Consider the following 26,843-nt stretch of genomic DNA (forward strand, 5'->3'; position numbering starts at 1 on the left):
AAGAAGACACCCCAAGGTATTCCGTGAGGGGCATATTGAGTCCATGAAAGATTGAAATTTTTGTCCTAAGTTAGCGGAAAGTGAGACTTTGTGAGAAAAAAAACAAAAAAAATCAATATCCGCTAACTTATGCAAAAAAAAAAAATTTCTATGAACTCGCCAGGCCCCTCATTGAATACCTTGGGGTGTCTTCTTTCCAAAGTGGGGTCACATGTGGGGTATTTATACTGCCCTGGCTTTTTAGGGGCCCGAAAGTGTGAGAAGAAGTCTGGGATCCAAATGTCTAAAAATGCCCTCCTAAAAGGAATTTGGGCCCCTTTGCGCATCTAGGCTGCAAAAAAGTGTGACACATCTGGTATCGCCGTACTCAGGAGAAGTTGGGCAATGTGTTTTGGGGTGTCATTTTACATATACCCATGCTGGGTGAGAAAAATATCTTGGTCAAATGCCAACTTTGTATAAAAAAATGGGAAAAGTTGTCTTTTGCCAAGATATTTCTCTCACCCAGCATGGGTATATGTAAAATGACCCCCCAAAACACATTGCCCAACTTCTCCTGAGTACGGCGATACCAGATGTGTCACACTTTTTTGCAGCCAAGGTGGGCAAAGGGGCACCTTTCGGATTTCGCAGGCCATTTTTTACACATTTTGATTTCAAGGTACTTCTTACACATTTGGGCCCCTAAATTGCCAGGGCAGTATAACTACGCCACAAGTGACCCCATTTTGGAAAGAAGACACCCCAAGGTATTCCGTGGGGGGCACGGCGAGTTCCTAGAATTTTTTATTTTTTGTCACAATTTAGCGGAAAATGATGATTTTTCATTTTTTTTCTTTTTTCCTTACAAAGTCTCATATTCCACTAACTTGCGACAAAAAATAAAAAATTCTAGGAACTCGCCATGCCCCTCACGGACTACCTTGGGGTGTCTTCTTTCCAAAATGGGGTCACTTGTGGCGTAGTTATACTGCCCTGGCAATTTAGGGGCCCAAATGTGTGAGAAGAACTTTGCAATCAAAATGTGTAAAAAATGCCCTGCAAAATCCGAAAGGTGCACTTTGGAATATGTGCCCCTTTGCCCACCTTGGCAGCAAAAAAGTGTGACACATCTGGTATCGCCGTACTCAGGAGAAGTTGGGGAATGTGTTTTGGGGTGTCATTTTACATATACCCATGCTGGGTGAGAAAAATATCTTGGTCAAATGCCAACTTTGTATAAAAAAATGGGAAAAGTTGTCTTTTGCCAAGATATTTTTCTCACCCAGCATGGGTATATGTAAAATGACAGCCCAAAACACATTCCCCAACTTCTCCTGAGTACGGCGATACCAGATGTGTGACACTTTTTTGCTGCCAAGGTGGGCAAAGGGGCACATATTCCAAAGTGCACCTTTCGGATTTCACCGGTCATTTCTTACACATTTTGATTGCAAAGTTCTTCTCACACATTTGGGCCCCTAAATTGCCAGGGCAGTATAACTACCCCACAAGTGACCCCATTTTGGAAAGAAGACACCCCAAGGTATTCTGTGAGGGGCATGGTGAGTTTCTAGAATTTTTTATTTTTTGTCGCAAGTTAGTGGAATATGAGACTTTGTAAGGAAAAAAAAAAAAAAAAAAAATCATCATCATTTTCCGCTAACTTGTGACAAAAAATAAAAAGTTCTATGAACTCACTATGCCCATCAGCGAATACCTTAGGGTGTCTACTTTCCGAAATGGGGTCATTTGTGGGGTTTTTCTACTGTTTGGGCATTGTAGAACCTCAGGAATCATGACAGGTGCTCAGAAAGTCAGAGCTGCTTCAAAAAGCGGAAATTCAAATTTTTGTACCATAGTTTGTAAATGCTATAACTTTTACCCAAACCATTTTTTTTTTTTGCCCAAACATTTTTTTTTTATCAAAGACATGTAGAACTATAAATTTAGTGAAAAATTTATATATGGATGTCGTTTTTTTTGCAAAATTTCACAGCTGAAAGTGAAAAATGTCATTTTTTTGCAAAAAATCGTTACATTTTGATTAATAACAAAAAAAGTAAAAATGTCAGCAGCAATAAAATACCACCAAATGAAAGCTCCATTAGTGAGAAGAAAAGGAGGTAAAATTCATTTGGGTGGTAAGTTGCATGACCGAGCGATAAACGGTGAAAGTAGTGTAGTGCCGAAGTGTAAAAAGTGGCCTGGTCATGAAGGGGGTTTCACCTAGCGGGGCTGAAGTGGTTAATTATCAGGTCATGATTAAAGTAGTTGTAAATGTATTAATCCATACTGGTCCGGTATGTGTCTAGAACTTTTCATGTTTTTGAAAATATCAGATATTTCTCTGGGAGGTATACATCCAGGAATACTCGCCACGTACATATACTGTAACTCCAACAAAAGAAAAAAACGGAAGTTATTCCGTGTGCCTTCCGTTTCCATATGTCATTTCCACAAAAAAATAGAACATGTCCTATTATTGTCCGCATTATGGACAAGGATAGGACTGTTCTATTAGGGGCCAGCTGTTCTGTTCCGCAAAATATGGAATGCACACGGACATCATCCGTATTTATTGTGGTCCGCAAAATACATACGGTTGTGTGCATACGCCCCTATACTGTATATTTTAGTGGGTGTAAGAAAAACTGCTGTTTTTTCCAAGCAATATATATTTTTATACATTATGATTCTCACCTTTTATGTTGCAGGGAGATATATTTGTGAATGATAATAATGCTAAAATCATCCAAAGAGACATGAGATTTATTGGTGGGATTGCCCACGGGATTGATCAGGTGCTGGAGCCTCCCAACCTTGGAGCCCACTGTGACGAATTTACTGCAACAATTATGCCAGTAAGTAAAAGGGAATTTGGAAATCTACGGTAATTCTCCTCCATATAGAGAATTGGGGAGAACAGCACGGATAGTTGGATTTCCCTACAGCTGCCGTCTATCTCGTCAGTCTCTACTGTGAAATGGGTGATCCAGGGAAAAGCTATATAAACTAATACTAATATACTATCTGATCCAGTTTCCTATTTGAACCTGCCGATGATTTATCTTTTATCTCAGATCCTCATAGAATCCCATACTGCTATTATAAGTGAGTAACTACTAATCTAGTCATTACTCACTATTAGGCCTCATGCACACGACCGTTGCGGCCCGGATGCGGACCCATTCACTTCAATGGGGCAGCAAAAAATGCGGACAGCACTGAGTGTGCTGTCCGCATCCGTTGCTTCATTCCGTGGCCTCGCAAAAAAATATAACATGTCCTATTCTTGTCCATTTTGTGGACAAGAATAGGCATTTCTACAATGGGCCGCACGTTCCGTTCTGCAAATTTGCGGAAGGCACACAGGCAGCTTCTGTTTTTTGCGGATCCTCCGTTTGCGGACCGCAAAAAACGGAACGGTCGTGTGCATGTAGCCTTAAAGGTATATTGGGCATTATATGCCATACATACTGTACATCACATGCAAAAGGGTTGAGTCAGCACAGAGGTCTAGTCCCGCTGTGCTCATGAGTCGTGGCCAGTGGGTTGCCAGTTCATTTTTGCAGGTACATCCATAAAAAGTATAGGAGGGGGTACAAGAGGTGGAAAAAGAGCAGATGTGTTTTAAACTTAAGCTGAAGGTAATGATACCTTTCACCTAGAAATCTGTTGCTTCATTCTGGAGAACAAGTACTTTTCATCCATATGCAAGTGGGCAGTTAAGTGCACTGAGGGTGCACCTTTGCTTCTCCTGCTTCCTCAGCCAGCCTCTCCCTTCCTTATTGATTGACAATAGCAGGTTCCTGCATGGTCATCTTACCTCTCCCTGTCCATCAAGAAAGAGAGGGAAGTTCTGGCAGAGGAAGAGTGCACAGAGTGGCTTGGGCCCGCCCCCAGTGCACATAACTGCTCATTTGCATATGGATTACAACTGCTCAATCTCCAGAATGAAGCACTGGATTGTTAAATGAAAAGTATCGTGTCTGATATAACAGTGAATTTCCTGGAGACAGGCTCTCTTTAAATAATGTTGATCTGTCATTAAGATAGGTCAACAATATCTGATCGGTGGGGGTCCGACTCCTGACACCCCTGATGATCAGCTTTTTTTGCACTCGGACGAGCAGTGTGGCCTCTTCATTCAAGGCAGAACTCTGCACATTGTATAGCGGCTGTGCTTGGTGTTGCAACTCAATCCCTTTGAATTGGACTGAGCTGCAGAAAGACAATGCGACCACTGGATGTGTCACTGCTCCAGGAAGACGCCATAGCGCTCAGGCAAGGTGACAGATTTCAAATCACACAAATGGTCCTAGGTTTAGCCGCCAAGAAGCAAACTTAGAAGCAAATTTAGAAGAGATGGAGGGAGATTTATCAAACTAGTAGAACTGGCTTAGTTGCCCATAGCAACTAATCAGATTCCACCTTTCATTTTCCAAAGGAGCTGTGAAAAATGAAAGGAGGAATCTGATTGGTTGCTATGGGCAAGTCAGTTCTACTTTACACCAGTTTGAGAAATCTCCCCCATGGTGTTTACAGTTTGTCCGGGTCCTCAAGATGCTTATTTCCATTTTGTAGACTGAGACCATTATAATGGGATAGTGGTTAAAAGGGGTATCCAAGAGTATAAACTGCCAGTCCCCCCACACTGAATATACTTACCTGGCTCCCCGCACCGCCGATGCTGCTTCTCCCCGTGCGCGGATAAAAACATCCGGTGTCAGGGAGCAGCCAATGGCAGGAGGGGACGGGGGCGAGCCTCCCTAGCATTGCGGGTGACGCTAGGGAGACTCGTCTCCGTCGACCATTGGCTGCTCCAGGAGCGGTTTGGGAAGGCCCAGCATAAGGCGGGGGGGGTAGTTTATACTCTCGAATAACCCTTTTAAGGGGAAAAGCTGGACTGTTTTGTGTCTTGGGTAATGCTTTGAGAACCTACTGCTAGTCTTATAATTTAACAGCCTATGAACTAAAGAGGATAGGTCGTCAGTTATAAAATCTCCGAAAACCCTTTTAATTTGATTTAAAGAGTATTGCAAAACGCTGGCAGGCTTTCCACACGGAGCTGGGTGATATGTATTTATAGACTGTAGGGCAGGGGTGCACAACATGTGGCCCTTGATTCCACTGTGTGCGGCCCCCAACCATCAGATAACAGACATGTATGTCTATGTCATTTGGCTGCTCACATGTATCTATTCTCCTATTAGATGGGAGTCCTGGAAGTGTAACTAGACATTTATGGTATATACTTTATGTTCAATATGCCATAAATACAGTATGTCAGTTGTTAATACCCCTTTAAATTTTATTTTCTGCCCTCGTCATTGGTTCAGTCTGGAAATGTGGCCCCTAACCAGAAAACGTTGTGCACCCCTGCTGTGGGGTAAGGGAGGAGAATTGTTTTTTGGAGATTGTGTGAGACTTGTGCTTTGTTTTCTCTAGCTAAATCGTTTTCATTGCACCTTCTGCGGTATGGAGAGGCCTTGTCCTCCTGGATCCATTGATAAGGTGAGTTTGAATTTACACGGTGTTGTACTTAAGATATTAAGATCTTCAAAAATACTAAAGGGAATACTAAAGGGAACCAGTCACCACCTTTAGGCCTTATTCACACGTCAGTGTTTGATCAGTGGTTTCCATCAGTGATTGTGAGCCAAAACCAGGTGCGGCTGTAAACACACGGACAGATCTTTCCTTTATACCTTATGTCTGTGGAGGCTCCAATCCTAGTTTTGGCTCAAAATCACTGATCAAAACACTGACTTGTGAACTAGGACTTAACCCCTTCCCGACACATGACGTACTATTATGTCTTGGAAGCCACTGCGTTCCCGCAATTTGACGTAATAGTACGTCATGGTGATCGGGCGGGCACCGGAGCAGTGCGCGCGCGATCACTGCAGGGGCCCGGCATTCCCTCGTAGCCAGGCCCCTGCTGTATCCGCCGGCATCACTGTAAAAGTCGATGCCGGTGGATTAACTTCTTCTATGCCGCGGTCCGCGCTGACCGCGACTTAGAAGGGGTTTGTGTCGGGTGAGGGATCGCATCGAGTCCCCGCGCTGCTGTGGCGGGGACTCGATGTCTCAGAAGGCAGCCCAATGCCGTGCAGAGGCTGCCCAATGCCTTGCACTGCATCGGGAACTGCCTTCTACGGGTGCCGAGATCCAGCCCCAGGCTGGGTCTTCTAGGCAACCTGTTCGTGTACTGCTCACTGTAGTACATGAACAGGCAATTCATTACAATACAGATGTATTGTAATGCATTGCAGAGGGGATCAGACCCCAAAAAGTAGACATCAAAAATAAAGTAAAGAAAAAAAAGTAAAAAAAAAAGTGTTTTTAATAAAATTAATGAAGTAATAAAATAATAAAGTAAAAAAAGAAAAAAAATCCCCTTTCCCCTTATTTCATAATAAAAAACTGAAAAAACCCCACACATATTAGGTATCGCCGTGTCCATATTGACCGTCTCTATAAATATATCACATGATCCACCCTGTCCGATAAACACCATAAAAAAAATATATATATATGAACGGTGTAAAAAAAGCCATTTTTGTCACCTTACATCACAAAAAGTGCAACAGCAAGTGGTCAAAAAGGGGTATGTTCCACAAAATAGTATAAATAAAACCATCACCTCATCCTGCAAAAAATTTGTCCCTACCTAGACAATCGCCCAAAAAATAAAAAAAAATATAGCTCTCAGAACATAGAGACACTAGAACATCATTTTTTTGTTTAAAAACTGCTATTATTGTGCTAAAGTGAAATACATAAAAAAATATATATACATATTAGGTGTCGCCAAGTCCGTAACAACCAGCTCTATAAAAATAACACATGACCTAACCCATCAGGTGAACACTGTAACAAAAAAAAAAACTGTAAAAAAAAAACTGTAAAAAAAAAAAAAGCCATTTTTGTCACCTTATATCACAAAAATTGCAACACCAAGCGATCACAAAGGCGTATACTCCCCAAAATAGTACCAATCTAACCGTCACCTCATCCCGAAAAAAATGAGTCCTTACCTAAGACAATTTGTCAAAAAATAAAAACACTATGGCTCTCAGACTATGGATACACTAAAATATCATTATTTCGGTTTCAAAAATGCTATATTTGTGTAAAACTTAAATAAATAAGAAAAAGTAGACATATTAGGAAATCATTCAGCCGGCATCCTGTCACAACGCCAGGGGGGGTCATGTGACCCCCCCCCCCCCGTGTCGGCGATCGCAGCAAACAGCAGGTCAATTCAGACCTGCGGTTTGCTGCGCTTTTTGCAGTTTCTGATCCCCGCGGTCCCCCCCCTGCACCCCTGCACGATTTGATGCTGGCGGGTGGTGCAGGGGGGGTGTCGCAGGCGGTGGGGGCGATCCCCCGCCCGCCTCCCCTTGAAAATTTGTTGGCTTCTAGTGGGTTATACCAGGGTGCCAGCACATTGCTGACACCCTGGTATAAACGGCTGACATCTGCGCAGATGTCAGCCGTTTAACCCTTTCCATACCGCGGTCCGTAAGGACCGCTGTATGGAAAAGGTTAACTTTCATCGGTCAGGGAGCTCCCTCCCTCTCCATCGGGGGGCTGCTGTGCCTTTGCAGCCCCCTGATGGAGAAGGAGAGAGCCCCCTGACAGCCCCTTGCAGCCCCATGCTCACCCTTCCCCGTCTGCGAAGTTGTGGCAGACGGGGAAGGTTCCCATGGCAACAGGACGCCTGCTGTCCATGGTGCTGAACAGATCTATGCTAAAAGCATAGATCTCTTCAGTGTAAGTACAATACAGTACAGAACCCTATATAGGGTTCTGTACTGTATTATGCAGACATCAGACCCACTGGATCTTCAAGAACCAAGTGGGTCTGGGTCAAAAAAAAAAAAAAAAGTGAAAAAAGTTAAGATTAAAAAAAACATTTATCACTGAATAAAAATTACAAAAATTAAATACACTACACATATTAGGTATCGCCGCATCCGTAACGACCTGATCTATAAAACGGTCATGTTACTTTCCCCGCATGGTGAACACCATAAAAATAAAAATAAAAAAATAAAAACTATGAGAAAATTGAAATTTTGCCCACCTTACTTCCCAAAAAAGGTAATAAAAGTGATAAAAAAGTTGCATGTACGCCAAAATAGTACCAATCAAACCGTCATCTCATCCCGCAAAAAATTAGACCCTACTCAAGATAATCGCCCAAAAACTGAAAAAACTATGGCTCTTAGACTATGGAAACACTAAAACATGATTTTTTTTTTGTTTCAAAAATGAAATCATTGTGTAAAACTTACATAAATAAAAATAAAGTATACATATTAGGTATCGCCGCGTCCATATCGACCGGCTCTATAAAAATATCACATGACCTAACCCCTCAGGTGACCACCGTAAAAAAAAAAAAAAAAGCGTGTAAAAAAAGCAATTTTTTGCCATCTTACGTCACAAAAAGTGTAATAGCAAGCGATCAAAAAGTCATATGCACCCCAAAATAGTGCCAATCAAACCGTCATCTCATCCTGCAAAAAATGAGACCCTACTCAAGATAATCGGCCAAAAACTGAAAAAACTATGGCTCTTAGACTATGGAGACACTAAAACATTTTTGGGGTTTTAAAAATGAAGTTATTGTATAAAACTTACATAAATAAAAAAAATTGTATACATATTAGGTATCGCCGCATCCGTGACAACCTGCTCTATAAAATTACCACATGATCTAACCTGTCAGATGAATGTTGTAAATAACAAAAAAAAGGGCCAAAAAAGCTATTTCTTGTTACCTTGCCGCACAAAAAGTGTAATATAGAGCAACCAAAAATCATATGTACCCTAAACTAGTACCAACAAAACTGCCATCCTATCCCGTAGTTTCTAAAATAGGTCACTTTTTTGGAGTTTCTACTCTAGGGGTGCATCAGGGGGGCTTCAAATGGGACATGGTGTCAAAAAACCAGTCCAGCAAAATCTGCCTTCCAAAAACCGTATGGCATTCCTTTCCTTCTGCGCCCTGCCGTGTGCCCGTACAGCAGTTTACGACCACATATGGGGTGTTTCTGTAAACTACAGAATCAGGGCCATAAATAATGAGTTTTGTTTGGCTGTTAACCCTTGCTTTGTTACTGGAAATAAAATATTAAAATGGAAAATCTGCCAAAAAAGTGAAATTTTGAAATTGTATCTCTATTTTCCATTAAATCTTATGCAACACCTAAAGGGTTAACAAAGTTTGTAAAATCAGTTTTGAATACCTTGAGAGGTGTAGTTTCTTAGATGGGGGTCACTTTTATGGAGTTTCTACTCTAGGGGTGCATCAGGGGGCTTCAAATGGGACATGGTGTCAAAAAAACAGTCCAGCAAAATCTGGCTTCCAAAAACCATACAGCGCACCTTTCACTCTATGCCCCACTGTGTGGCCGTACAGTAGTTTACAGCCACATATGGGGTGTTTCTGTAAACGGCAGAGTCAGGGCAATAAAGATACAGTCTTGTTTGGCTGTTAACCCTTGCTTTGTTAGTGGAAAAAATGGGTTAAAATTGAAAATTTGGCAAAAAAAAATAATTCTCAAATTTCATCCCCATTTGCCAATAACTCTTGTGCAACACCTAAAGGGTTAACAAAGTTTGTAAAATCAGTTTTAAATACCTTGAGGGGTGTAGTTTATAGAATGGGCGGTTTCTATTTTTGGGCGGTTTCTATTATGTAAGCCTCGCAAAGTGACTTCAGACCTGTAGTGGTCCCTAAAAATTGGGTTTTTGAAAATTTCAGAAAAATTTCAAGATTTGCTTCTAAACTTCTAAGCCTTGTAACATCCCCAAAAAATAAAATATCATTCCCAAAATAATTCAAACATGAAGTAGACATATGGGGAATGTTAAGTCATCACAATTTTTGGGGGTATTACTATGTATTACAGAAGTAGAGAAACTGAAACTTTGAAATTTGCAAATTTTTCCCATTTTTGTAAAATAGGTATTTTTTTATGCAAAAAAATTTACTTTTTTGACCCAATTTTAGCATTGTCATGAAGTACAATATGTGACGAAAAAACAATTTTAGAATGGCCTGGATAAGTCAGTGTTTTAAAGTTATCACCACTTAAAGTGACACTGGTCAGATTTGCAAAAAATGGCCTGGTCCTTAAGGTGAAATAAGGCTGTGTCCTTTAGGGGTTAAACTAGGACTACTGTATGAGATTGACAGTAACATTGAACGCACACATTTAATCCCTCAGATGTTGTGGTCAAATGTGACATCTGGGAGCTCCAAAACCCAGGAGCGTGCACTAGCTAGTGGGTGCTGGGTGGATGCAGCAGCTTCGGTCTGCCGGAATGATCTGAGCCTGCCACAAATACGTTTCTATGAAGACCCTGCCTGTGAAATTCTCATAGACTCCAATGCTAATGCATTGGAGTCTATGAGAGAAGCAATCTAATGATTGCTTGTTCAGGTTTTCTAGGGGAACTTTTAAAAAGTGTAAAAGAAAGAAAAAAAAAAGTTTTTAAAATAGATAAACCAAAAAATAAACATCATAGGTAGAGTTGAGCGAATCGAGCTTCAGATCATTGTTTAATCCAAGTTGCGTGAGACTTTGGTGACTTCATTCAGTATTAATTTTCGAATCTTTAAAAACATTTTAAATGGGGGGGAGCCTGAACATGCATGTTGAAGGAAGCTTAGTCCGGAGCTCCTCTCTCACTCGGCGCTTTAACCAGCTTATACAGCTTTTAAACAGCTTTTCACAACTCCACCATGGGGAAAGTCGGCATGGATAAAAGCAAGGAGACCCCGGGATCCCACAGACCCTTGAAACAACAGGCAGAAATGGAGAAGTACCTGAGAAAGAAGGACTTTGGTGCTGGCACACTGGCATCCAAGATGGTGCCGGACGCCGACACTTTAGACTCAGATGCTGCAGAGGACTCAGATGCAGACAGCACAGCAGGAGGGGTGAGTGATGCAGAACCCATCACCCGGGGTTTCCTAAAGAAAACCATTACGCTAGCCCTGCAGCCCCTCATGAAGGAACTAAAAGATATTGGCGCGGACCTCCGCCATCTTAGGGGCCGCGTGGATGCTCTGGAGCAGGAGTGCACAACCTGCGGCCCCCAGAGCCATGGTTTGCGGCCCCCACCCTGCTGGGCAGAAACACAGCTGATCCTGCACTCAGCTGTGTTTCTGCACAGAGCGCCACACAGCAGATGGATCACAGGTTTTGCTCCTGCACTGTAGCAGGAGCAGAAAGGGTCCCCGGCTATTAGTGAGAGCGGGGAAGCCGAGGAGAAGACAGAAGTGCTTTATTAGCGCTTCTGCCTTCTCCTCCATGAGCGCTCTGCAGTGTAGACCCAGCGATCACGTGATCTCTGGGTGTCTCGGGAACAGAGGAGCGCTGCCCTGGTACAAAGCCTCCGCAGCAGGCTGGTTTGCCTTTAACTGGGGCTCCTTTGGATGATCCAGTTACAGTGGAAATAGTACAAAAAAAAGTCACTTATTGTCTCCCAAAGGTCTTTCAGTGACCTCTTGGGGACAAATTATGTGGTAAAAATATATTTAAAAAAAAGTTAAAAAATTATTTAAAATTTCTTTAAAACTAAATAAATTAAAAAATAAAATAAAAAGGAAAAAGTGCTTAATAAAAGAGAGTGTCCCACCACCGTCTTTTTATGAAAAAGTGCAAAATTTAAAAAAGTGACAGTGTCCCCAAGGTCTTTTTATGACCTCTTGGGGGACATATTATGTAGCAGAAATATATTAAGTCAAAAAAAAATCATACATAAAAGAGAAGACACCCACACCAATCAAAACTGTCACCATTACCGTCCCATTCACGTGAAACTTTTCATATTATATCACAAAATAGAGATCTAATTATAATAATTTATTTTGGTGTCAGTTTGCATATTTAAAGACTAAGGAGCTATAGTTTGAAAAAATATATACTTTTTAAAAACGTTTTGTACAGTTTCCCCCAAATAGAAATTGTTGCAAAAATTATCTTGGTAGTCCAACAAATAAGATAGTTACAACCATTTGAACCACCACGCGCGCTAAATCACAAAAAAGTGTCTGGTGATTAAGGCCTTTTCGGGCCTGGTCATTCAAGCGTTAACCAATAGGCGCCTTCCCCACTAGCAAGGTAATGTGCTTACTGGTTACTGCAGGACGCCTATAACTGGATTGGCAGGAGATGATGATAACCAGTGAGCTCCGTCCTCTGCAGTGAAGGAAACCGCTGATTTATAAATAGGAATTGTCGCCACTTTTCTGGTAAAAATGAGGCCTGGAGCATGGCCTCTGAAATAGAAGATTCATAATTACCTGCTCCACTCCGCTCTGGTCCTCTGCGCTGCCTCCATCTTCCGGTTCCTGCTCTGTTTACACCTGTCAGTGCATGGCCATGGTCACTTGCACAGCTCCAGTGAATGACTGGCTTCAGCAGTGACACGCTGCTTGTGGCCACATCACCGCCTAAGCCAGTCATTGTCTGGAGTGGTGTATGACCATGTCCATGCACTGCCAGGTGTAAACAGCGGAGGCAGTTCGAAGAACCGGAGAGGCGGGGAGCAAGTAAGTATAACTCTTTGGTTTCAGAGGCTATGCTGCAGCACGATATATGGGACAATTACTGGGAACAAGTGTTGAAAGGAGCGCTCATATCTTATATCTGGCCAGTATAATCGTGCAGCTGATCATTTGTCGGCTGATTTGCATATTTTATCAGGATGAAAGATGTCCGATTATCTGCAGCACGACTGTGGCAGTGATCACTCCTACCCAGTCACTTTGCACTGGCTTGTGTAATAGGCAGATGAGCGCCCATCAACATTTTTTTATTTGCAGCCCCTTGAAATAGAGCGATGTGACAATGCGGCCCCCAGACCAAAAAAGGTTGTGCACCCCTGCTCTGGAGGAACAGTCTGTGACGTTACTTACCTTTAGTAGTACAGTGAGATCCAAATTCCAGGAACAACAGCGCCAATTAAATGAAGCCTTAAATCAAATAGAGGACTTAGAAAACCGCAACCGCAGAAATAACCTGCGCTAAGGGCATACCTGAGAGGCACTGTACGGAAGACCTACCTCAAGTAGCCGCCTCCATTTTCGCTGACATACTGGGTCAGGATAGAGCTGCATCTATAACGATCGAACGTATCCTCATAGCCCTGCACCCTAAACCGGGCACGTCTGACCTTCCTATGTATGTAATTTGTAAACTGCTAAACTTTGCAGACACCTCTGCAGTTTTACGCCAAGCGCGGGGAAAAAGGTGAAATCCTGCTGGATTCCACTCCGGTACATACTGTATATACCAGGATCTCTCTCCCTCAACCCTGGCAAAGAGGAGGACACTGAAGCCTCTGTTAGAGCATGTCAAAGCACATGGTTTACTATTCAGATGGCTTTATCCTTTTGGGTTGGCGATTTTGAAAAACAACAAACAACAAACAGCTTATTATTCGGACCCCGGAGGACTTACAAGCAGCCTGGCCCAAGTTGGAGATATCTCCGGTGCAGGTGCCCTCCTGGATACCGATGGAAGATGGCCTCTCAGACTTTCCTACAGCACTGGACTCCTGGTCCACAGTAGGGGAAAGAAGGCGACTTCAGCGGGCAAAAAAAGTCTGCACAAAGGACTCCGCAAGTTGAGCTAACCGAGCGTAAGGGCCTTACGCAAGTGTACATTTATCCTCAGGGTCCTATTATTAGTTCTCTATGAGGCTACGGCTTCCTACTTAGAGACTCAGAGGTTTACATTTTGAGTTCATCTATTTTATTTTATTGGATACTTAGAAAGTTACACCATGTAGTAGAATGTTGTGTTATGGTTTCTACACCACTTACATAGAAATGATCTAGGTTTCTATCTAGTCAGCCTTTGTTCAATATCGGGGTCTTATACCCCCTCCCTCTCCCCTCCATTTCTCCACCATTCTCCTGATGCAATACCTTCCTGTTGCCATAATGTGTCTCACCACAATGGGCAATCCCTCAATCCGCTCTGTGCTGTACGTTCTCGTGGTAATGTGCCAGCCGTTTTGGCTGACTATGTGAGACAGGCTAAATTATGGCGATACTTTCAGACCACTTCTTCCCCCCCGTCCCCGACTATCTTGCTACAGTTGATGGGCCCAATCCGGACAAGCTGTTGACTGCTCTGGGTGCCCTCTTTTGGGCCTTGGGGTTAGGCCAGCTTGGACTCATCAAACAATTATCTTTATTACTGTTTTTGCAATTTTTATGTTATGTAATGTTTTATCTTACCTGTTTGCTGGGGCACGCTGAAACGAGGAAACACGCTGCTTACAAGGGACCTATTTCTATCCAGCATGTGACATGACCAAGCATACAATTTACTCCTTTAACGTGAAGGGGTTTAACATACCTCAAAAGAGATTTCAGGTTTTTACGCTGTTACGCAAGAACTCACCCTTTATACTATTGTTGCAAGAAACTCCCAAACTTCAATACACCTCTTATGACAAATGGTTTCATAGCTGCAATGGCTCTCAGGCATCGAAAGGGGTCAGTATTGCTTAAAAAAAAAGGCTTAGCCTTTACATGTGTCTAATCCAAGTCTGACTCAGAAGGTAGATTTATATTTGTAAAAGGGAGACTGGATAATATGCCTATCACTTTAGCAAATGTATATGCCCCAAATCAAGGTCAAGTGAAATGACTAACTAATACTATTCAACAGCTGCAATTATTTGCGGAGGGTTTGATACTTCTGGTAGGGGACTTCAATGTTACACTTAACCCCTTGTTAGACTCATCATCTTCACACTCTTCTATTTCGTTCACAGGTTTAAGTCATCTGAAATCTTCTTTAGATAGTCTCCATTCAGTAGATATTTGGAGAACGCTTCATCCAGATGTTAAAGATTATACCTTTTTTTTCGCAGGTACATCATTCTCATCAACTTATTGATTATTTTTTTTTATATCCCAAGCGCATTTAGTCGAGGTGGGGTCACGATCTCAGACCATGTTCCCTTTCATGTCACTCTACGGCTCCCTACATTAGAACGGAAAGCCTGGTCCTGGAGATTTAATGAGACTCTTCTTTGGGATGAGAGCAGTTGCGTGCCCGGGGGGGCGGTCCGCCCCGGGTGCCGGCTCTCACGGGGCTGCCACTGCCAGGCCCAGAAGCAAAGAGCGCTTCCATCAATACAGATGGAAGCGCTCGTTGCTGAAGTGCTGACGCCCACATACTGCGGCGGGGCACCGGAGCAGAGCGCATAGTTCCCTGCCCCGCCGCCGATCACCGCCATAGGATTCAGGCCTAGTAGGCCTGAGGCCTATGCGGTAGTTAAATCCCGGTGCAGGCGCGCACGAAGATGCAATCCAGCGCGCCTGTCCCGGGACTCTGCGAGCAAGCACAGGTGAGTATTCAGCTTTTAGTTGTTTTTTTTTTTGTTTTTTTTATGTGCCAACTTTGGGGGACATGAGGACATGTGTTTTTTTTTTTATGTGCCAACTTTGGGGGACATGAGGGGGGTGCACACAGGAGGACATGTGGGAAATATGGTGGGATACTGTGTGGGGCAAATTATCATGGTAGGGATTACTATGTGGGGGGGAAATTACTATATGGGCAATGTGGGGGAAACGACTGTGTGGGGGACACTACTGTATGGGGGCAGTGTGGGGGACACTACTGTATGGGGGCAGTGTGGGGGACACTACTGTATGAGGGCAGTGTAGGGTACACTACTGTATGGGGGCAGTGTGGGGGACACTACTGTATGAGGGCAGTGTGGGGGGCACTACTGTATGGGGGCAGTGTGGGGGACACTACTGTATGAGGGCAGTGTAGGGGACACTACTGTATGAGGGCAGTGTGGGGGACACTACTGTATGAGGGCAGTGTGGGGGACACTACTGTATGAGGGCAGTGTGGGGGACACTACTGTATGAGGGCAGTGTGGGGGACACTACTGTATGGGGGCAGTGTGGGGGACACTACTGTATGGGGGCAGTGTGGGGGACACTACTGTATGGGGGCAGTGTGGGGGACACTATTGTGTGGGAAAAAATTTGAAGACACTACGGTATGGAGGCAGTGCAGGGACATTACTGTGTGGGGGCAGTGCGGGGGAAATTACTGTATGGGGCAGTGTGGGGGAAATTACTGTATGGGGCAGTGTGGGGGAAATTACTGTATGGGGCAGTGTGGGGGAAATTACTGTATGGGGCAGTGTGGGGAAAATTACTGTGTGGGGGCATTGCTATTTGGGAGGCACTATAGGGGAAATTCTATTATTTCTGGGGACACTATACAGGCATTATTACCTGGAGCACAATATAGGGTGTTATTATTACTGGGGGCACTCTAGGGGACATTATAGCTGCTGTGGACACTATAGGGACATTTGGGATAATCAAACTGGTGTAAAGTAGAACTGGCTTAGTTGCATAGCAGCCAATCAGATTCCACCTTTCATTTTTGACAGCTCTTTTGGAAATCCAGTTCTACTTTACACCAGTTTGATAAATTACCCCAATTATGTCACTATTTTTTCAGCAGTATAGTACCTGGGGCATTTGGGGGGCACAACGGGCACAGTATTGAGGGTGGCAGCAGGATGACACTGTGGGGACACCAGGATGGGGAGGTTGATGGAGAAATTTTGAAATCTAACGTGTCTGCATTTCAAACTCTGTAGAGACGAGATGCGGCTGAAAGAATTTGTCATGGCTGTCTAACGGAGGAGAAGAGGAAAGAGAAGGTCTACATGACAGGAGATGACTGGATGTAAGAGGTATGTGATCAAGTATTGGGGGGATGCCAGAGAAAGGACCCGCCCTGGGTGCCAAACACCCTGGGCACGCCACTGGATAAGAGTGCAATTTTGGCTCTAGGCGACAAACTTTCCACCTTTTTTCTTGACAATATCACGCCAGATGTCTCCTTCCCCATAACTTGGGAGGCCCATAAGGCCTACATTAGAGGAGAATTGATAGCCTTGGGGACGGCGGTTAAAAAGAAAAGGTCGAGGGAGATTGATTCTTTGCTCAGCCGGATCTCAGCTTTGGAGAAAACTCAAAAGGAGTCTCTAGCAGTATCACAACTATCAGAACTAACCACCCTGCGAGGCCAACTTAAAGATCTATTAGGGACCACATTCACAAAAAAAATGTATGTATGCAAAGCAACATATATACGCCCATGGAGATAGGGGAGGGAAGATTATGACCTCTCTACTCAAAGGTTTCTCCGGTCACAATGATATAGCCTCTGTGCGTTCCTCCACAAACTCTGTTACATCAAACTGATGAAATCGCTATCCAATTTACAACTTTTTATGGGCAGCTATATAATCTAAATGTAGATGAAGACCTGGGGAGGAGAGAGAAACGTACAGAGGACATCAGGATCTTCTTGGAGTCTTTGCATCTACCAGTGCTTTCCCAAGGGGATGCATCATTATTATTAGAACCGATATCCGAGTCGGAAATTCGGCAAGCTCTGTCATCGACACCCATAGGGAAAAGTCCAGGTCCTGATGGCTTGCCCATAAGTTGTTATAAGAAGTTCCAAACTGTCCTACTACCCCACTTTCAATCTCTTTGCCACACGCTACAGAAGGGTGGCGAATTTCCCAGACAGGCGTTAGACGCTCACATTGCTATTCTGCCGAAAGATGGCAAAGATCCGGAGCTCTGCAGTAGCTACCCCCAATCTCACTTCTGAATTGTGATGTTAAATTATGGGCAAAAATCTTGGCCAGACGCATACAAGCATTCCTTCCTTCTTTGATACATAAGGAGCAGACGGGCTTTGTACCCTCCAGAGAAGGCAAGGACAATGCAACTAGGGTTCTAAATGCTATACACTTTGCACAGTTTTTAAAAAATCTAAAAAAATCTTTTTTTTTTTTTTACTTACATCTGATTTTTTTTTTTATATAAAATGCTTTTTGAGGAAAATATATTACCATCCAAAGGTTATTCCATCATGAAATAAAGATTATTTTTTTAATTATGTAGAATAAGGCAGTACGTGAACTCCCATATTGTTGAATGGATTAGGCAGTGGCTGAGGGACAGACAACAGAGGGTTGTAGTCAATGGAGTATATTCAGACCATGGTCTTGTTACCAGTGGGGTACCTCAGGGATCTGTTCTGGGACCCATATTGTTTAATATCTTTATCAGCAAAATTGCAGAAGGCCTCAATGGTAAGGTGTGTCTTTTGCTTATGACACAAAGATTTGTAACAGGGTTGATGTTCCTGGAGGGATACACCAAATGGAAAAGGACTTAGGAAAACTAGAGGAATGGTCAAAAATCTGGCAACTAAAATTTAATGTTGATAAGTGCAAGATAATGCACCTGGGACGTAAAAACCCAAGAGCAGAATATAAAATCAGTGATACAGTCCTAACCTCAGTATCTGAGGAAAGGGATTTAGGGATCATTATTTCAGAAGACTTAAAAGGTAGGCAGACAATGTCATAGAGCAGCAGGAAATGCTAGCAGAATGCTTGAGTGTATAGGGAGAGGCATTACCAGTAGAAGGAGGGAGGTGCTCATGCCGCTCTACAGAGCACTAGTGAGACCTCATTTGGAGTATTGTGCTCAGTACTGGAGACCACATCTCCAGAAGGATAGGGATACTTTGGAGAGAGTTCAGCGAAGAGCTACTAAACTAGTACATGGATTACAGGATAAAACTTACCAGGAAAGATTAAAGGACCTTAACATGTATAGCTTGGAAGAAAGACGAGACAGAGGGGATATGATAGACACTTTTAAATACATAAAGGTAAAAGAGGAGAGAATATTCAAAAGAAGAAAAACTGCTACAAGAGGACATAGTTTTAAATTAGAGGGGCAAAGGTTTAAAAGTTATATCAGGAAGTATTACTTTACTGAGAGAGTAGTGGATGCATGGAATAGCCTTCCTGCAGAAGTGGTAGCTGCAAATACAGTGGAGGAGTTTCAGCATGCATGGGATAGGCAGAAGGCCATCCTTCATATAAGATAGGGCCAGGGGCTATCCATAGTATTCAGTATATTGGGCAGACTAGATGGGCCAAATGGTTCTTATCTGCCGACACATTCTATGTTTCTATATGTGTAATTTTTTTGGTAAATAAATTCCATTAATCCATTCACAATGTCATGCTCTTCCAGAGGTTTTTGTAAGATTATTGGGCAGTTTCTCTGCCTACAAGATATTATCACAGATGCTTGGTTTCCTTTTGCAGTTCTCAAAACTGAAAGTTGAGAAAAAGACCTTAATCCTAACTTCTACAAACCTATTAATGCAGAATCAACCTAATCAAACTAATATGAAAAGTTGTTATTCTAAAAATCTTCATCTAAAAATTAGTCTTTATGTAGAAAACTATGATTTAAATCAGGCATCCTCAAACTTCGGCCCTCCAGCTGTTGCAAAACTACAACTCCCAGCATGCCCGAACAGCCTACAGGTATCAGCCTACAGCAGGGCATTGTGGGAGTTGTAGTTTTACAACAGCTGGAGGGCCGCAGTTTGAGGATGCCTGATTAAAATCAAGCCTTACTGACTAGTGATTTAAATTGTGATTTAAATCATTTTGATTTAAATCAAATCCACCCTGATAGGATTTGATTGGATTTTTATACAAGAAACTTTGCTAAGATTTGGCATCCCAATACCCTTTCTTAATGCTATTTTCTCATTATATATTTGCCCCTCGGCAAGGGTCAAAGTTAATAACTCACTATCACCGACTTTTACTATTGCTGACGGCAAGCTTATTTGTCTTATGCATGGAAAACATTAGTTCAGGCTATAAGACAACACCCGTACATTTGTGGACTACAAGCTCCATCAGGTACTCACACAGCAGCCGCATATGCAGATGACCTCTTAATATTCCTTACCAATCCAACAATCGCCTTCCCACATATCCTATCTCTATTCCAAGAGTTTGGTTGGTTGTCTAACTTTAAAATGAATTTGGAGAAATCTGAAGTTTTTAACATTACATTAGACACAGCAGAATTGGAAACACTGAAAGCCTCTACACCTTTTGTCTGGCAAGCAACTTCGATAACATACCTAGGTATGAGAGTACCCGATGATCTCTCCAAGGTCTATGATTTGAATTACCATCCGCTACTCAATCAAGTAGGCTCGCAATTAGCCGCAGATAAAATCCCTTGTCTATCATGGATAGGGAGGAAACACTATATTACGACTTATATTTTACCAACATTTTTGTATCTGATGCAGGTGGCCCCTATACACCTTCCAGCCTCATTCTTTCAAACAGTTAAAAGACTATTCTTCAAATTTCTGTGGAAGAATTCACGCCCCAGGCTGAGTTATAGGCTTCTCTCTTTACCAAGACAACAAGGAGGAATAGGACTGCCAGATAAAAAAACATATTATACAGCCATTCAACTGCAACGCTGGCTAGATACTAACAAATATATGGGTTGCTCCTTGTCTGCCTTGTTGGAGAGAGATGGTTTGCACTCCTCACTTTCTCCCTTAATGTGATCCAAAGACAAACTCCACTCCCCAATACATAATATTAATATTTTGAATATGGGCCTTTTACTATCTTGGCATGGTAGTAGGAATCATCCAGATATTGCACCTTTCCCATCACCTTTAACACCAGCGTCTTTTTTGCCACTCATATCTGGTGTTTTGTGAAAAAATTTGACCTGTCTGGTCAGGTGTGGAGGAAACAATCAGGAAAGTCTGCCCTGTACCTGTGACCTTAACACCACAATTGATATTGTTATGGCAAGATTCCCTGTCTTTTAGGCCTGATAAGAAGGAATTGCCTTCCTTTCTTATACTTGCACGAAAACTATTAATACCGTTAGACTGGATGTGTTCCTCCCCACCTTCTCAGTGGGAATGGTTAAATAAAGTAGACCAAATTTTCAGACTGGAAGAAGTTACCTCGTGGATAGAACGCAGACATGAAAAATTTCTCCGGGTATGGGAACCTTGGAAGGCATTTCGTAAAACCTGATGTCTCATACGTAGCTCTATAGCTTTATAACTCACAATTTTCCTTTTAGTATCTCTGTGCTGGCAAACGTCATCCAAGAAATATCTAACATCATCATCTCTTAATCAATCATGTGCTAGAGGTGTCTGGGGTCCCATCTCGTACGCAGCGTGTCCTAGCTATTATATTATTTTTGTTTATATTATTTTTGTCACTTTCTAGTTAGCTAGTTTTTGCATTGTGCTTATATAAGTCTAGTAACAGAGCAACAGTTCCTTTATGTTTCGTCCTATACTCCAGATTAGACTCGTTGTCCTATCACTGCCCGGATCATCTACTTTTTCAGGACATTTAACTGGGCATGGAAATGCACACTTGGGCTCCTTCTGTGTTATATGGAGATTTATTCTCTGATTTCTTATGATTCTTAGACCGCCTGCGTGCGGATCTCTTGCACTCAGATGTTTATGTCCGATGCTATTGTTTATTTGTACAATAAAGATAATAAGAGATTTATGGAAAAAATAATAATTAAATTAGGAATCCGCACTGATCAGGGGAGAGCTGCAATACCGCACACAACCCATAGACAAGTGTGGCGCTGTTTTTGCACTTAGCCACTTCATGCATTCCCTGTGTCATTCTGTCAGTGGTATATTCCAGTTGACACTCTGCTGCAATGGTTGATGTCAGTGGTAACTGAAATTCGTGCTTTTTAACTCCTTAGATGCCCCCAATTTATAGCAACCGCAGCATCTAATAAGCTACACATAAAGAGGGGGGCTCCCTCTGTCATCTGATCCCTCAACATAATATTGGGGTTCTGATAGGTTGTCATGGCAGCCTAGGGCCTAAGTGGAGGCCTCCAGGTCTTCAATAATAAGAAAGTTAACTAAACAATAATAACATCAGCAAGATCAAGCGTAAAAAAACAAAGGGGAGTGCAGTAGAAATACACTGGCCACCCACACTGCTTTATGCCTCTACCTCCTTAAGGCCTTTGGCTGTTGCATATCAAAGTTCCTAGCTGTCTTTCATTGTACTGAGGTTTTACTTCTACCATCTACTCAATGCATTTTTACACCAAGGGTATAAGATGATCCGTCACAAATCATCATGTGTTTTTTCCCTGCAGGGGGAGACGGAGAATTGCTCCGCTACGTTGTATGACGAAGATTTTCACATGGTATATTATAGGAATTATAGAACACTATCACTGCGCTGCAGAAGAAAGTGTTACACCATGAACTGGTTCCCCCGCTGCTGTAAAAACCATTATGGAGGAGATTGCCATGGTAAGAATTTGTATTTTAAGGTTCTATGGCTTTAGAGGAGATATGCACTGGTAGAACGTGTGAGCACAAAGGCCCACCTTCTTGTAAAATTCATCTAAATTCGCCACCTTTTGGGGCATCTAGCTAGCTGCAAGAAATCAACTAGCTCTTTTGCATAGTAAGCCCACCAATGGATGGCATAAAGTCAGACAGAAATGTCCAGCCATGATGCACCATGTATCATCCAGCATCAGCCACTGTGATATACCTGGCACATCTTTAGGCCTCTTTCACACAACAGTTTTTTTTTCCGTTTGTGCGCCATTTTTTGCGTTCCGTTTACGGTTTGTATACAGAACCATTCATTTCAATGGTTCCGCAAAAAAAAATAAAGGAATGTACTCCGTATGTATTCCATTTCCGTATTTCCGTTTCGTTAAAAGATAGAAGCTCCATTCAAGTCAATGGGTCCGCAAAAAAAAACGAACACATGTGGAATGTACTTCTCATGTCTTCCGTATCCGTTCCGTTTTTGCAGAACCATCTATTGAAAATGTTATGCCCAATTTTTTCTATGTAATTACTGTATACTGAATATGTCATACAGAAAAACAGAAGGGAAAAATGGAACAGAAACAAAAAAATGGAACAACAGATCCGTGAAAAACGGACCGCAAAATACAGAAAAAGCCATACAGCTGTGTGATAGAGGCCTCAGACTGCCTGTCTACACTGTCTACATCATTAGTGTTCACACTCTGCAGTATACATGATGTATGGTTTCTTCAATGAGAATGTGCAGTCGCACTCACTCTTGCTTGCCTGACCTTCTACTCGGTGTGTGAAGTCAGCACCAGCTGTGCCGAGTGGGACATCAGGCAAGAGTGGGTGCGATTACAGCAGAGTCAGGACTCAGGACTAGTAGAGAGCGGCACACGGTGCATACACCTGCATACTGAAGCTCCCGATTTCAACATGGTATTTTCAAGTCTTATAGCAATATAACAACCCCTGGGTTCCTCCCTTGTTGCCCTGAACCTAAAAAAACAGTCAGCGGTCCCGCCACTGCTCCATTCCTATCCGCTTCCAGTCCCCACAAGACCAGGAAGCAACTCAGTCCTGTGACCGCTGCATCCAATCACAGGCATTAGTGGTCACAGTGGCTGCTCCACAGTAATGATGTACCGTTCAATTCACTGTCACTGCTGAGTGCTGTGATTGGCCACAATAGTCATGGGATAAAGCCACTTCCTTGACCTGAGGGGACCGTAAGCGGCCTGGAACGGAGCAGCAGCGGGAGTTGGTTTTTCAGCTCTAGGGCTGGAGGGTCCCTTTAAATATCTACCACACTGCTGATAAATATCCAGGAGATCCCCTACAAAAGCCAGCATAGGAAGCAATATGGGTAATAACAATACATTAGTAAGTGCCTTGTATTAACTTTCTCTACATGATAAATGACATGAGCTGAAGTCAGACAACCCCTTTAAGTGGCATTGATAAGCAGACATGCTATGTAACCAATCATGGGATGTGACAAGTGATGTTAGACCCATTACCTGCTTTGCAACCTGAACTGCAAAAATGAGACGGCTCAAATTTGGTTGTTTTGAGTTGAACTACAAATGCTGGATAAGCTGGTTAATGTAGATACCATATCATCTATGAAAAGGCTATGGTTACAGCAAAGGAAAAGAAAAAAATGAAATATCCAAAAAACAATAAAACTACAGTATTTAAAATGTATAGTTTTCTTTCCAGAATGTTTTTAAATGCCAAAAATACACACCTAAAATAGGCTACAAACATAAAAGGGTATTTATCATGCCCTGTACTCCTTAAATCTGGCTTCAAAAAGTTGCAAACTAGGGTTTTGCAATGTTTTGTTCCTATTTGTGCAAACATTTTGTGACATTTTGCATTTTTACTGACTGATTTTGAAAAGTCAGTGGTAAGTAGGTATGTTAATTAGTTTATCTGCAGACTCAGGATACATTCACACGACCGTATGTGTTTTGTGGTCCGCAAAACACAGATCCGCAAAAAATACGGATGATGTCCGTTTGGCATCCATATTGCATCAGTTTATTTTGTGGATCCAGTGTAACAATGCCTGTCCTTGTCCGCAAAACTGTTTTGCGGGGCTACAGAACCGGATATACGGATGTGGACAGCACACGATGTGCTGTCTGCATTTTTTGCGGACCCGTTGAAATGAAGGGGTCCTCATCCAATCCGCGAAAAAAACGGAACGGACACGGAAACAAAAATTTGTTTGTGCGCATGAGGCCTTAGGGCTCATGCACACTTTAAATTGCGGATCCACAAAACATTGATACCAGCCGTGTGCAGTCCACATTTTGCGGGACAGCCAGCTCCTAATAGAACAGTACTATCCTTGTCCGTAATGCGAACAATAATGGACATGATCTATTTTTTTGCGCAACAGCCATGTGGACATATGGACATGGAATGCACACAGAGTCATTTCTGTTTTGTTTTTTTGCGGCCCCATTGAAGTGAATGGTTCTGCATATGGGCCATAGAAAAAACAGAACGGACACAGAAAAAAAAAAAACGCTTGTGTACATGAGTCCTTAGGCTGAGTTCACACTTCAGTTATTTGATCAGTTATTTCCATCAGTTACTGAAGCCTACTCAGAATGGAAAGATCTGCACCTGTTCTGTGTTTTTTACCCGCAACTGGTTTTGGATCACAATAAGGCTCATGCACACGACCGCAAATTGCAGATCCGCAAAACACAGATGGCGTCTGTGTGCGTTCCGCAATTTGCGGAACGGCACAGACAGCCATTGATATAACTGCCTATTCTTGTCCACAAATTGGACAAGAATAGGACAGGTTATGTTTTTATTTGCATACCACGGAACGGAGCAACGGATGCGGACAGCACACATAGTGCTGTCCGCATCTTTTGTGGCCCCATTGAAGTGAATGGGTCCGCATCCAAACCGCAAAAACTGCGGCTCGGATGCTGACCAAAACAACGGTCATGTGCATGAAGCCTTATTCCAACCATTTAAAAAATCACAAAAATTGTCTCAATCTTACTTCAGTAAGGTCGTAGTAAGTGGAGTAATATCTCAAGATAGACTTAAAGATGCTCCAAATTTATCAAACCTCATGCAACATTTGATATATATTTGGCGCAAATTACTACAACGCAGATGCCTCCAAACTGACTTTAAAAATTTTCTTTGGGATAAATTTTCCCCATAGTTTGAATAGCGCCTTAACCAACCAAGCAAGTTATAGATTCCTATGAAAATTTCTACACGTTTTTAAAGTCTAACTGCCATTCTATTTTTATTTGTGTAATGTATAAGGGCAGTGATACTCCCCATTTTTGTAATATACTTTAATTACTGAAATCGTACATTTCTATTAGATAGCTGCAAAGTGGCCCATTTTGAACCTTAGCAATGCTCCTCTTGTCTTCTGTTTACATAACAGTGGAGACTTGCTCAACAGTGATGGCCAGTTCGCAGTGTTTGCCAACGAATACATGCGGGCTGCCATCTTGACTCACAAGTCCGCCGATGCACAGGTAAGCCCTTACCTGTGCTGCGAGCCGGTCTGAAATCAAATGCGGTCAGCAGGAGCAGGCAGTTCCGAGAACAGCCGCCGGGGGCCTTCATCAGGCTGTTCTCGAAACTGCCTGCTCCCGGTGACTGCATTTGTTTCAGACCGCCTCCCATCACAGGTAAGGGCTTACCTGTGCATCGCCGGACTTGTGAGTCAAGATGGCAGCCCGCATGTATTCGTTGGCGAACACTGCGAACTGGCCATCACTGTTGCTCAACACTGACTGTTATGTAAACAGAAGAAAGATTATACAAATATATTATACAAATAAAAATAGAATAGCAGTTACACATTTTAAATGTTATAAAGTGACATGCAACATGATAACAAGTGACTTCATGTTTCAGTGTGCCCGGGAGGGCTGCAGGCTCCATGCAGTAATCATGGAACGTGTGCTGATGGAATGGCAGGAAATGGAAAGTGCTCTTGTTCACTAGGATTCAGTGGGACAGCTTGTGAAATCTGTGCTTCCAACAGATACGGCCCAAATTGTACAGGTATGCTGATATCTCAGAAATTCTGTTGCTGCATATTTTGAGTAATTAATCTGTTCTTTTACAACACAGATGTGTGTAATTTTTAGCAAATACTACAGAATAACGGCAAAAAATACGTCCATACAATGCCCACACAATAAAGCTACTACTATTCATTATATTGATTGATTCATTATATTGTCGATTTGTGCTTGTTTTACCCTTCTTTTTCCTTGTACTTTCTGAATAATAACAGGGGGAGTGAAGGAATAGAAACAGGAGCTACCAGCTGCTGCAAGTTGAGGAAGATGCCACATTCCCTAACACAATATATTACAAAATTACTGTATTGTGTGCACATATACCATTGATTTGTTCAGAAAATATTAAAAAGGGCAGCAGATACATTTAAGGGCTCATTCACACAACTATACGAATGGGTCCGCATAGGCGGAACAGGTGCGTCCCATCAAAATTGTGGACAAGAATAGGCATTTCTATGATAGTGACAGCCGTCTGAACGAGCCCTTA

General features: G+C 42.5%; 1 protein-coding gene across 1 annotated transcript in view; it reads left to right on the forward strand.

The window, feature by feature from the left end:
- STAB1 (stabilin 1) overlaps positions 1–26,843 on the forward strand; it is a 318,385-nt gene that overhangs the window by 264,060 nt on the left and 27,482 nt on the right. The window contains exons 53-56 of the mRNA XM_044300459.1: positions 2,697–2,843; positions 5,431–5,496; positions 22,091–22,250; positions 26,184–26,333. Of these exons, the coding sequence (XP_044156394.1) occupies positions 2,697–2,843; positions 5,431–5,496; positions 22,091–22,250; positions 26,184–26,333 (523 nt within the window). The remainder of the gene's footprint in view (positions 1–2,696; positions 2,844–5,430; positions 5,497–22,090; positions 22,251–26,183; positions 26,334–26,843) is intronic.

The sequence above is a fragment of the Bufo gargarizans genome, chromosome 7 (assembly GCF_014858855.1).
Source record: "Bufo gargarizans isolate SCDJY-AF-19 chromosome 7, ASM1485885v1, whole genome shotgun sequence".
NCBI classification, from domain to species: Eukaryota; Metazoa; Chordata; class Amphibia; order Anura; family Bufonidae; genus Bufo; species Bufo gargarizans.